At 39.3% G+C, this 13,121-nt stretch overlaps 1 protein-coding gene across 37 annotated transcripts in view; it reads right to left on the reverse strand.

Moving 5' to 3' along the window:
- Positions 1-13,121, reverse strand: part of mef2d (myocyte enhancer factor 2d) — a 107,331-nt gene that overhangs the window by 19,614 nt on the left and 74,596 nt on the right. For all 37 annotated transcript variants that reach the window (XM_078933015.1, XM_078933007.1, XM_078933005.1 and 34 more), the window contains one exon: positions 1,000-1,178. In XM_078933015.1, coding sequence (XP_078789141.1) covers positions 1,000-1,178 — 179 coding nt within the window. The remainder of the gene's footprint in view (positions 1-999; positions 1,179-13,121) is intronic.

Consider the following 13,121-nt stretch of genomic DNA (forward strand, 5'->3'; position numbering starts at 1 on the left):
AACAAGCTCATTCCTGATTGGTGGGAATGGTTGCCATGGAAATTATGAATCAGACGGATTTGGACCAAACAGTGGTCACTGATCAACGTGGCGGCATCCGCATCATATCGTCAAAAATTCTCATTTACAGTCAATGTTTTTTATCTATAAAAGTCCTAAAGCTGATGCCATTTATTTGGTTTACTTTGAAAGCAATGGACTCACTACAAAAATACACATAAACAAAAATATTTGAAATATTACAGCTTAACGTTATTCCCTCATTCTGACCTACAAATGAGCCCAAAATGATCATAAAACAACACTTTGTTTGACATGGAAGATCCTGCGTTCATACTTAGGTTAGATAGAAACCTGCACAGAAGTGCTCCACTTCCATAAATGTTCACTTTCTCTCAGTGGGTGTCCTCCTCATTAGCATGATTTATGTGCATACATTTATGTTAAATATGACCCACTCAACTTTTTGAATATATATAAAAGTCATATCTTATAACTTTTACTTTTTCAAGGTCATCCAGTGTGCTCATGAGAACACTGCTAAAAAGGATTGGATGATGCTGAAATCCAAGTGGATTATTTTATATTTTGAACGAGTTTCAATGACAAGGCATGTTTTCAGATCCAGTTTAAATTGATTTAATCAGATTTGTTCTCTTTGTAGAAAATCTAAGCAGATTTTGAAGGAGCTAAACAATCAACAAAACTCCAACATCCTGCAGAAGGCCCATCTTACAAATGTTCAGAGTTCAAGACAACCTCAGAAGTAGAAGGAAATGAAAAGAATACCAATGAAAAAGAGATGAACTGGGATTTTTTAGCTGCAGTTGGAGAATTGACGACAGCACTCTAGGACTAATTCATCCAGCTGAAAGCCTGCACCCACTTCCTCCTTTTCAGCTAAAGTGTTGCTGAGGAAACTTGCCAGACACCAGCTAATCAATGACTTAATTTGAGTTAAACTCAAGTGTTGTTCCCATTTAGCTGCCTTCTCCTCACCAGCTGCATGAGGCTCTTGCCGCCATGCGAAGTGTTGACCCTCAGGTCCGGTTTGCGGTTGTTGACCATCTGAGGACTGGGTGGAGGTGGAGACTTAGCCGGGACTACTTTCCCCAGGCTGTTGCCGTTGGATACGGAGAGGAGGCCCGGAGAGGCCCTGGCACTGATGTAGCCATTAGCTGGAGAGACACAAATAAAGAGAGGGGTTTAGTGAAGAGGGAGGACAGGAGGAGGTTTTGTCTGTTCTGATGTTTTTCAGTATGTACCTGTTAACCGTCTGCGCTCGTCTGCCTTCGTGTGTGCGCTCGTGTGTTCTCATTAGCAACTTGGATCGCACGGTCGCACCACATGCTTCTCATTTCTGAGCTCAAACAATGTTTTTTTGGCGGAGTTCTGATTCTCTACAGCTCCTTCACATCAAAACCTTGTCACGCTCCCTGCAGAACTATTTTATGTCTGCGCTCGCTCTCTCTGCATCTCTCCTCTTTTGTTTCACTCGTCTCGACTTCGGTGTAAACAAAAACACACAAATGTCTCAGGGCTGTTTCCATCTTACATTGTAAAAAAAACAAAAAACTCACCCCTTATGAAGTTCACTGTCACTGATCTCTGGAAGAGCTGTTTCTTAATGTAAAACACTACAAGTCTCTGGTGTCGTACACATAATTACTAAAGGATCAATAGTGAGGTGCACCTCCATGCATACATGTGCTGAAAGTCATTAAAGTCGTCAAGATTCAGCTTTGATTGGTTTTTTGGTAGTTTCACAAATGAAAGACAATATATTTGTGAGATATTGTATATGTGTTGGGAGATCAAAAAGAAGAAATCCTTCATTGTTTAGATGTAAATGTAGATGTAAATGTTTTTGTAAACAGTTTTAAAGATCACTCTGATGAAAAATGTGGTTTGGAAGTTTTTTACATTTTCTCGTAGCATTTTTTTCATGATGAAGGACATATTTCAAGAAAATTAGGATTTAAATTGTGTATCTGAGTATGTATTTATTTAAATCGTTGGGAATCAGGAGCAGATGAAAAACTATTTGTCTGAAAAAGCTTGTAGTTGTTGTGTACAAACTACAATCGGCAGGCCACTCCATTCCGATGCATCCACCTACAGAAAAATACATTCGTGTACGTCTTCGGGAGAGAGTGTAAACAAAGGGATCATGGGTAATGAGCTGAGGCCAACAGTTCCACCCATAACTTGGAGACAAATTTTTGATGAACTCCTGGTGCTCTTCAGAATCTGTGTCCTAGAAAACGACACATGTTTTTGGATTTTGCCTAAAAACGGCATCATCATAATTAAAAGACTACTGGACACACTTTTACAATAGATCAAAAGATGATTGGAGTTACTCCTAATATTGTAGAATTAGAATTTAGGAGTCATTTATTTAATACAAAACAAGTATCATTATTTATCCATGATTTTCCTCTGCCTTTGAGTTCAACAAATCGTAACTTTGTGATGCCTAACAAAATAGACATTTGTAAAAATAAAAAAGCAAATGTGTTTCTTTTGAAACCCTTAAAAATTCTGTACATATTTGCCAAAAACACTTGTTATGACAAACAAGGTCAAGTAAAGGTTGCTGTGGAATGAAAAAAAAAAAGATTTTTCTTTCTATTTTTGTTTTGAAAGTTTTTTTTTCTAAACTGAGAAGAGAGAAACGAACAAAGGAAAGTGCATTTGCTTGGAGCTATGTTAAGTGGTGTATGATACATATTTGATGCACTTGTGGGATTGGGATAAGTGCAGCGAACATCTGACGAACGTTTCTCATCAACAATGTCTTCAGAACAGAAGAGTAACTGGACATTGATAATAGTTCACTCCACACGTTTGACTGCATTCTTGATTTCTGAGTCAAACTACAACAAAAACGGGAGATCAAACTAATATTTTTCTGCGGCTCTATGCCGCCTAAAGTTCAATGGGGACACGTCGAACTGCATTACAGACTATTACTGAACACACCCTCCTTTGAAACCTTACAACTGTCACATTCCAGCCGTCTGCAAACAACCACTGATGCATGACCTGATCAGATGCTGGAAAGCACAACTTAGTGTCTTTAACACTGACCTATCTACTTTTCTTTGACTCATTTTCTTTAACATTTTGAGCTTCTGGATGAAACCCGAACTGTGTTCATAATTAAAACACTTTCACGTAATTCTTGCTATAATTGCAGATAAAATTGTAAGAAAGAGGTGTGGTGTTTGGGTGTTGTGACAACAACATGACAGCAGACAGCAGTAATTCTGAAGTTAAAAAGACGGATTTAAACAGAACTCTGTCCAAAGAGTGCATCAAACCAGGCAGCAGGGACTTTCCCAAAGACAGAAAAACAGAGCAGAGTTTCCCCCTGGACCCGAGGAAAGAGGGCGTGTGTGTGTGTTGACAGCAGATAGCATTTCTCCATGACGTTGCCTTCAGACAGCATTGGCATGTGACTCTGCTACATCTCAGTCACACAAACACACGTCCCATAGTGCACCACTACAACGACAAGTAAACCTAATCTCTGCTATCAGTAGAAGAGGGAAACTGGACAGGAGGATGAAGGACAGATGGACAAAAGGAAGGAGGAAAAGGGCAAAACTCTCATTTAGAGGATGCAGCAAATTAAAGATAAGTCTGGTTTAACCTTTGTGTACCTTCGACAACAAAGGATCACAAAGAGACAAAAAAATAGTTTCTGTCCATCTTAAGCTATATAATAGTGGTGTAAAGCTCCAGGCTTCGGAGGCCGGTGTCCTGCATGTTTTCCAACCCACCCGTCATCGAAGCTCCTTATTAAACACACCTGATCCAGGTTTTCAGCACCAGACAAGGCAGGATTTCTGGAAAACCAGTGGGAGGTTGGGAGTTTGACACCCTTGCTATAGCATATGGTCTTTAATAAAACTCTTTATATGAAATAAAGGAGCCATTTGATCAGTTTATCAGTTTCTTTTCTTTTCTTTTTAAGCCATTCAGTTGGAGATTCTCTGGGATGACCCAAGACCCACTTTTGGCAATGATTGAGCCATGAATGAGAATGACTTCAAGAAGCTCAGGTTCAATCAATAGGAAAACCTATTGACTTCCTGGTCAAAGTTAATTAAAAACCTGAAGTAACTGGTGACGATTCAGCTCAACAGGTTATTAAGAGGCAGCATTTTCCTCAAGCAAAGCCATCCCCTCCCATAAACTACAATTATTAAATTGTTGAACTTCACATACTTATAACTTATACCAAAGCATTTAATTTTCTTATCTGACATGGAGATCATGGAAGAAATTGGGGTGTGGTCTTTCAAATGAAAGGGAACCATCTGATCCTCAGTGCTGCAGCAGCCTGAACAGGTGTGTTCAGCGACTGTCAGTCTTGTTTAACCTGCCTACTTGTCTACTTTCAGAGAGGCGGGGTCAATAACAAAGATGACCAAAACCACAAAGCTAATGAGCAGCTTTGCATCAGCTTAATAAAAAGCGATGGATCATGGGACCATATTCAAAACCCATTTATTTTGCAGTCTTTGGGTTGAACCTAAAGCACCCAAATTCCTCTGAGCGTCATAGTTGAATGAAATCTTAGTGTGTATATGGTTTCCCTTGAGTTTCTGCTTTTGCAGATCACTGGGCTCAACTTTTCCCATATTTATTATTGTATGTGCAAATACAGTGAAGCTGCAAAGCTGTCATCTTGCTGGTAGAGAGAAAATTAATTCTAACTTAAAAAAAAAAAAAATCTAGTCTTATGTTGGTTTTTTTTGTGTGAGTAATTTTCTGACATCCCGTTGCACTTTTTGACAGAATTACCACTGGGAAGAAGAAAATCATTTCATTAAAGTAACTTTTCTCAAAGTTTGAAAATGGTTTTATAAGCCTTTTTAGAGCTACATTCTTGTTTACAAGAGTTTCTCAAATCAGCAAAATGACATAAATTCTGCTTTACAGAGACTGTTGCGATTTCTTATGAATGTTTCCAAAATGTATTTGAGTAGCACAAAATAAAACGTCTTTCAGGTCTTTAAGTCTGCCGTTAATCATTTTAGATGGAAAAATTAAGTTTTGAGCAACAGCACCATTTACTAAATTATTTCAGTTTGGTGCTCAATTAGGAGTGTATTCATTAAATATTAAGAAAATGTTATAATGAAAAGAGGGGTAAAATGACTTGGAAAAAGCTGTAAAAAATGATGCAACAGCAGAGTAGCTGCTCACATGGATTAGCTGTCCCACTGAAATGTAATTAAAGTCAAGGCCTGTTCTATTTATATATAAATAAATATGCATTAAGGTCTTGCTTAGTTTTTACTGTGGTGGCCCGCACAAATCTTTCTCAAACAGTCTGAGCAATGGAAAGCTCATATCAGCACCACAGCAGGAAATTTGAAAAATGGCATAGAAATAAACCTAAGGAGGCCAAGATGAAGTGAGTCAAACGGCTAAGAAAAGCAGAGGGGATGACAAGACAGCAGGTAGGTGGTGGCAGGTTACCCATGGCAAGATGGGAAAGTTTTGGAGAGAATACAAAGGAGAGAAAGAAAAAAAAGGAAGATTTTGAAAACATCGGAGAGACGAGGCAAAGAATGAATTACACAATTGTGGCTAATCGTTTTAAATTGCTCATTAAAATGAGGTTGGGAAGGCAAACCCTCAGAAAAACAACACAGAGAAAGAGAGTGTGGTGATGGCAGAGCGAAATGTACGGATTGGGGAATGTCACAAGAATGAAATGATGTAAGGCAGGTGGGGGAAGTAGGAATGGAAAGGAGGTGGGAGGCAGAGCTGAACTCAAAATGGGAGGGGGGCAGAGAAACAAGGACTTCAGACCAAAGAAAAAGACATACATATACAGATTCAGAGAAGAGGTAAGAAGAAAGAAAAGAGGAAAGCAGAAGCCAAAAGAATTGGCAAGATGGCAAAACAGAAGGTATTTGTGATGATACAAGCAGTACCAGAAGAGAGGGTGCAAATAAGCAGGCATGGGTGGATTAAAGCAAAAAGTTTGAGGAAGGCAAAAGATAGAAGCGTAAAAGAAGCAGCAACCACATGACACTGAATTATAATGATGAGGTATGGAGTGAAGTATAGAGAAAGGGGAAAAAAATCAGATAGGAGGAGGGGGAGGAGAAGTGAAGGCATATGCAGATGAGACTGTGGAGGGATACAGAGTTTCTCATGCTGGTGTTATTCAGAAAATAGAGGAAAGCAGAGGAGAAGAGAATGGACATGAAAAGAGAAATTGGCACAGGTTTATTGGAGGGGAAAAAGAATGACCCCAAAGAGAAAGTGGACTCCCAGCAGGCATCTGACCGATGAGATCACCTGCATCCTGTTGACGCAGAGAGATTCTCCCTTCAATTGGCCCCATTTGGCAACTCCGTTGGCCCTTCATGTGTGTGTATTTGTGTTGCTGAGAACAATTGTGTGTCGCTGATTGATGGGAATCTGTCTGTGTTTCAATAGTTTTGTCTGAATTTCCAAAGCTGCTTTTTAAAGACCCACTCCGATGATAATCATGTTTTTGGTGTTTTTTTAACGTGTTCGTGTGGCATTTTTCTGACAATGGAGGATATTTATAAAGAAAATTAAGCTCAAATATGTATTTTTGAGTATTTCTTTATTCAAATCTTTTTAAATCAGGAGCAGAAAAAGAAAAAAAATCTGTTATAGCTATAGAGAGTTTTTGTGATGTAGAAAATACGGTGGGATGGGAGCTTGGGGCCGGCGCTCCATTTGTCCGAGCTGACATCTGGATCAAAACTGTACGGCTGGATATCTCCAATATTGCTCCCCATTTTTGTTGCGCCATTAAGGTTAAGTTGTGGGTATAGGGGATAAGCTAGCGGGAGAGTGTGTAAACAGAGAGCTCTCAGCAATGAACTACAGCCGCTCTGCAGAAACTGTCCTAGAAAACAACACAGGTTCTTAAATTTTGGCTAAAAACAGCATAATCATTAATAAAAGCCCACTTGAAATGATTTTAAAATAACTCAAAAGATGATCAGAGTGAGATTTTGATTTAAATATAAATCTAAATTATTTCTTAATACAGCACATTTAACAACCATAACATTTAAAATTTCCAGAATGAAAAAAAATGATTGCAGTTGATAGAGTGATGGAACATTGATGATAATAGTCTTAAATATGTCTTTACTTAACAACAAAAAGGAATTGATTGCATTAGTGTTTATGTTATGTTTTATGCAGCACTAAACACTTCCCCTGGACAATTTTTCGGCAGGAAAAAGTCCCTAATGATTCATATTTAAACCCAAATTTTTAACCTGATTTTACTATAATATAAAAAGATGCACTTAGATGTCTGCACTGCGCCCAAAAATGTATAATACTAGTTATTCCCATTGTGATTCACATCAAATCAACCACATTTCCAATGATGTTTAGCTGACGTGTTTCCCACCATTTTTTTCTTTTACCAAGGTGAAGATTTTGTGTGTATGGCAAATTACATATGGCAGCAACAAATACCAGAAAATAAATCAATACATTTCTAGCTTCTTTGCCATTTTGCTGCATTTTTTCTGTGCGTTTGCCTTTAATAGCTGCTGCTAAGCATTTAAGCACTTGATAATTCCTCCATGTAAATCTCTCATGTGACAGGCTAACATTACGTCCTGACAGACTTTGCCCAAGTGAAGCTGTCCCTGAACACAATAGACATGATGGATCCTCACCTGTCCATCTATTCATACTCCAGGGAGATGAAAGAACATCATCTACTGCTCCTTAAAGAAAAAAAAGAAAAAAATAACAATCGCTCTGCCTGCCTCGATCTTCTATATGTTTTTCCAAGACAGTCTCTGTCTTTCTAGACTTTCCCCATCTCATTCCCTGACATTGTGTCACCTGAAAAACTGCCTTAGCACATCTTGCAGCCTCTTCTTGCTCCTATATTTCATCTGCAACCAGCTCTCTTGTCAGCTGCAGATGCTCCACACCGTGACTGCTGGGATGGGTTTAGACCAAAGCCACCTCACCCATGTTGCACCTGCTCAACAACAACCTGCTGTTTTAAGTTAGCAAACTGCTCTTTATAATTGAAGATTGGATCATACCACTTCCTCTGACTTTAAATTGGCATTCTAACACAGTTGGGAAACATTCTCCATTCATTCAAAAACTCGTATCTTACAGAAAACAGTTTAATCTAAAATCTCCTAGATTTTTGTGGCTGAACAAGCATCCTAGTCCGTTATAAATCTGAATTCAACTTCTCTAAAAGCTCTCTGGTTCTTGGTGTTGTGGTGGTAATTGTTGTCGTTTCATCCATGAATGCTCTAATCCAGAGGGTGTCACACTCAAATTCACAGTAGGCCAAAAATTAAGCAGTGAAGTTAGCTCAGCACACAAGACAAACAGGTCTGTCCTTTATATTCGTGAACAGATAATAATAATGTGGCTGGAGCATGGCTATCAATGACTGTCAACAGAAAAAAGGAGCGCTTGCATGTTTCAACTGCGCGCCAACATATTAGCAAAGCATTGTGGGATTTGTAGTATTAGCGCTAAAGGATGTTCCGCTCTACTGCACATTTGATATGATCTTGCGGGCCAATTATGATTACACTGCGGGCCAAATTTTGCCCGCGGACCTGAGTTTGACACATTTACTCTAATGGGAGGGGGTCACTCCCCAGACCGAAGCCTCTCTCCTCCTACAACCCACTTTGAAGCTCTAATAATAAAGTCCATCGCCATTGTTTAAAAAAAACTGAGTAGATATTGTGCACCTTGCCATGATCACTACTTCCAACATCTGCCAGTTTATTGTAAATTCAGATGTCCTAAAACACAAATGAATATCTAGGAAATATTTTTTTCACCAACCCACTCACTGTGCTTGGCACTTCAAAATATTCCACAGCGTCCCACAGTAGACTACGTGGTGCCGAGCCAAACACATTTGCTAAATCTAGGTAAAACTCAGATCTCGCTTTTCCATCTTTGCTGACTGGATTTGAAGCCAGATCACGCTTGTATGTTCAAGAGACCTTGAAAAAACAGGTTTTCCTGCTTTTTCAAGGGATGTATATAACATTCAGGAAAATGGGTGTAAACCAGTAAACCTCGTGCATTCTTACAAACATTGTACGGAACATTGTTTGGCCCAGGGGAGAACGCTGACCTGCTGTTGGTTGTCATTAGAGCATCTGTTCGAGTTCCGCAATCAAATCTGATTTCAATATTATTTACAATATGATTTCCTGGATTCTTTTTTTACATTTTGCCTCTTCACGGTGTACCAATGATAAACATTACAGACATAACATTCTTGCAGAACTAGTGACTAAATACGTTTTTGTCCCACGCATTTATTGCATTCACACCAGTTCTTTTGTCTCTCGTAAAACCAAAAAAATGAGAAACCTCGGTTGCTTTCTAGAATGTACAGTGTCAAACACCCCTTAAAAGTTCTGTTCTACATAAACACAAAGAAAAAAAACACTGATCTCATTGGTAAAAATGTGGTTTTATCTGCAGATGTTTGGCCTTTATCCCAACAACAGTAACAGTGGATGAAAATGCTGCTGCTTTGAGCAGTAAAGACTAAGAGTCACTCTGAGCATGTGACGCATGTGAACTCTTTTCCTGAGAGGCAACAGGATTTTTCTCTTTCCACAGTAGCCGGGTAAAATTCATCAATATTCATGATAAAAGTGCGACCTGATTGGCCACGGAATTAGGCGTCAAGTCAAGGTCAGTGTAAAAAATTATATATTGTTATTCCTTGCTGTTCTAGCACTGAAATGGTGATGCTTCAATTTCCTTGTACAACGGACAATGACAATGAAGCAAATCTAATCTAAAAACAGTAGGCAGATCTAGAAACAAAGTCTGGCAGCAAACAAATAAGGAAAAAAATAAAGAAAGGCCATGTGTTACAGAGGGCATGAACTCCAAATGTAAGCCAGAGTGACATGTATTCTTTTTTACTCTGAAAAGACTAATTTAATACTGTACTAAATTCAAGATTTTACACAAATATGGTTTAACTGATTGTGAAATTCTGAAGTACTTCTATAGACAGGAGTTCTGGGTCTTTATTGAAGCACATGTTTAAGTGAGTGATCTTAATTCGAAAATGAAAATGTATCTTCACAGACACAAAAGAGGTTTATACAAATATAGACCTTCATAACCCCTAATGTAACAGTAACATCTGTCGAACATCAGAGGCCTTCAGCTCTCATCTGTTTGCTCAGCTGCTGGACAGGACACGTTATTTCTGGATATTTCAAACCAGAATCTGTTCAAGAATTCTGTCCAGAGGTCTGGTAAATGTGTCAAACCCAGACTTGAAAAGTTTGTAAAACATTGAAAATGAAGGTTAACAAATCGCGATGAATCAAGAACAGATGAAAACCCGCGGTTTGAAAAAGTTCAGGTCTGTGACAAAGCCACTGCTATGGGCAGGCCAAGGTCCCCCTGCTCCAGTCTGACTCTAAATCCTCCACTTGAAGACAAATGGATCCATTTACGTCTTCATACTCCTCATCCGAGCTGACATCTGGCTCAAAACTGGACAGCTCAGATTTTGTTTGCTGTTTTTATTTTCTATTACGCTAATGTTAGCTTGGGTTTGTGTGGAGCTGCAAGATAGCCGGAGAGAGTGTAAACAAAGATATGACATGAAACTAGTGCAGGCGTACTCCGTACCAAAAGTCCCGCCCACAACCCAGAAGCCAATTTCTAATGAGCTCCTGCTGTGCTGCAGAAAACATGTCTTAAAAAATGACACAGGTTTTCAGATTTTTTTTCTAAAAATTGCTTATTATAATTATAATACCACTGGAAATGATTTTAGAATAGATGAAAATATAGTTGGAGTGGCACTTTAAATGGTACAGTGAGCCTGTGCTGCAGATTTGACCAGGAAACAGATACATTCTGCTGTACATCCCAGCTTCAAGCGATCTGCACATATTACTTATGCGATGAAGCTTTGAGGACGATTGTGATAAACATGAATTCACCTTGCTGTTGACAGTTTGAACAGAGTGTACACTACAATCAGAATCCCAGTCGCCTCTGCAGTCCTGCTACAGGAGGAAGAATCTGGAGGCAATTGGGTCAAAAAAGACAAATATCTGCACTGACAGATGGCACCAGTGGTATCTGAAGTACCCACATGGTTACAACACATGCCACATTACTGCATCGTCCCTGGTTTCAGCTGAACCACTGACCCGTGTTGCATGTCACACTCCTGTCTTCCCTTCACCATTTCCTAACAGCCTCATCACCAGCAAGGTAGAAGATAAAAAACTCCTTTTTAAAAGTCCCTTTGATTCTGTAAATGTCTTCGATTCTTAGCATGTGTTCCTCTCTGCTCAGGAGTGTACAGGAGTTTGTAATATCGCTTTGTGAGAGCATGTGTGCGATGTCTCCTATTACGCGAGGCTGGGCCTGGGAATGTGTGGAATGCCGGGTGACGTCAATCGTGACATTCCCGGAGCTCTAACTCCCTGGACAACAGCCGAGACCGGCAGGTTGTGGAGAGGAGGAGGGCAGAAAGTGAAAGAAAAAAAAGTAATAGGAAAAATGAGTGAAATTGATGAAACCTGACCTCCATCACAAAAGAAAGTTAGAAAGAAAAGACTGTCAAGATACAAAAAGAGGAAGAAATGTGAGAAAGAATAAGAGAAGAGCAAAGGGAGAAAAAGAAGAAACAACAATAGACAGGAGCAAGATAAAAGATAAAGAATGGAGGAGGGATGAGTTTGGTCATCTGAGGGGGTTGGGTCACCCGAGATGAGTTCTGGGTCAACAGGGTCTAATGTTTCAATAGATAAAGGAACAGTGGTATGGAAATGTTCCTCAAGCTCCACCAAAAGTCTTAGGGTGAGAAGTACACTGTATCCCCAAGTAATGATTTGATTTTAGGAAAAAAAAATTTCTTTTGTTTTAGTAAGCTAAAACAAAGAATTCTAAAAATTGGCACAATACTTCCAAACAGCAAAGAGAAGTTCATATAAATGAATCGATTCATTTTGGCTCACTTTACCCTCGGGCAATATAATTATTGATTGACTACAGAAAAAAAAGGGCTTTCAAACCATATCTATTATTATGAACTCACTGGCAGTATCTAAACCAGCTAACAGGATTTAAGGAGCGAGCTCTGGCCTGTGTCAAAGTCACCTCTGAGAAAAGTCCCGTGCCAAGACAAAGGGCGTTTTGGAGAGCGGGGGTCGGGCGGGGTGGTAGATTATTCCAGAGAGAAGACGAGGGGCGACAGCTGACAGAGACGGGATGAAAGGGGGGAGGTGTAGAGATGGCATGGAGGAGCAGTCAAAAACGGGAAAAGAGTAAAACAGGCGAGGTCAAGGTGACAAATCCATCTTCACCCAGTCTGGTGGACAGGTTATGGGTCGGCCTATGTGACGATGGTCATAAACTGCAATTATAGACCACCTACTTCTGAGTTGATGATTATGAGTATGATGATTAGTTTATTCTATGATTTATTTCTATTTCTAATAAAAAATATTGGTAACATATTTACTGGTTATGGTTCAAAGATAACCAACTATTTGATTGCATTTATAGTCAATTCTTAGTTGTCCAATGAGCTGGTAAATAAATGCCATGTTTGGCATGTGACATATATACAGAGAAAAGACCAACACGGTCACTACCAATTTTCTGAACCCATTTGATTTAGACTCAAAAAGTCACAAGTTATCGACTCATTTTCACACTTACATTCAAAACCAATTGGCTACTTTTTAAACTACCGGTAGTTGTTTTAACTAAACCAGATGGATCCTTTGTTAACTTAGTTATGAATTCTCAGGTGAGAAAGAAATAATCCCAGTGGCAGACCAACACCTTTATAGACTTTTGGACATTTGCTAGAGGGGGTTAGACTACAGCGGTTTGCTCTTCTTTGAAATACATCAAAACACAAATAGATCTGGGAATTTTCTTTGTTGAATTCTTTCTTGTATATTGTACATTTTGAGCCCTGGCTGAGTGTTTTTGTGATTGTAGATGTCATTTATTCCCTCACACCAGGCAAAGGCAGATGGCTGCCCTGCCAGGGTCTGCTTCAAGTAAAGGTCCCTTCCATTTAAGGGGAGCTCTTTCTC

The sequence above is a fragment of the Oryzias latipes genome, chromosome 16 (assembly GCF_053564925.1).
Source record: "Oryzias latipes strain Hd-rR chromosome 16, Olatipes_Hd-rR_3.1".
Taxonomy (NCBI): domain Eukaryota; kingdom Metazoa; phylum Chordata; class Actinopteri; order Beloniformes; family Adrianichthyidae; genus Oryzias; species Oryzias latipes.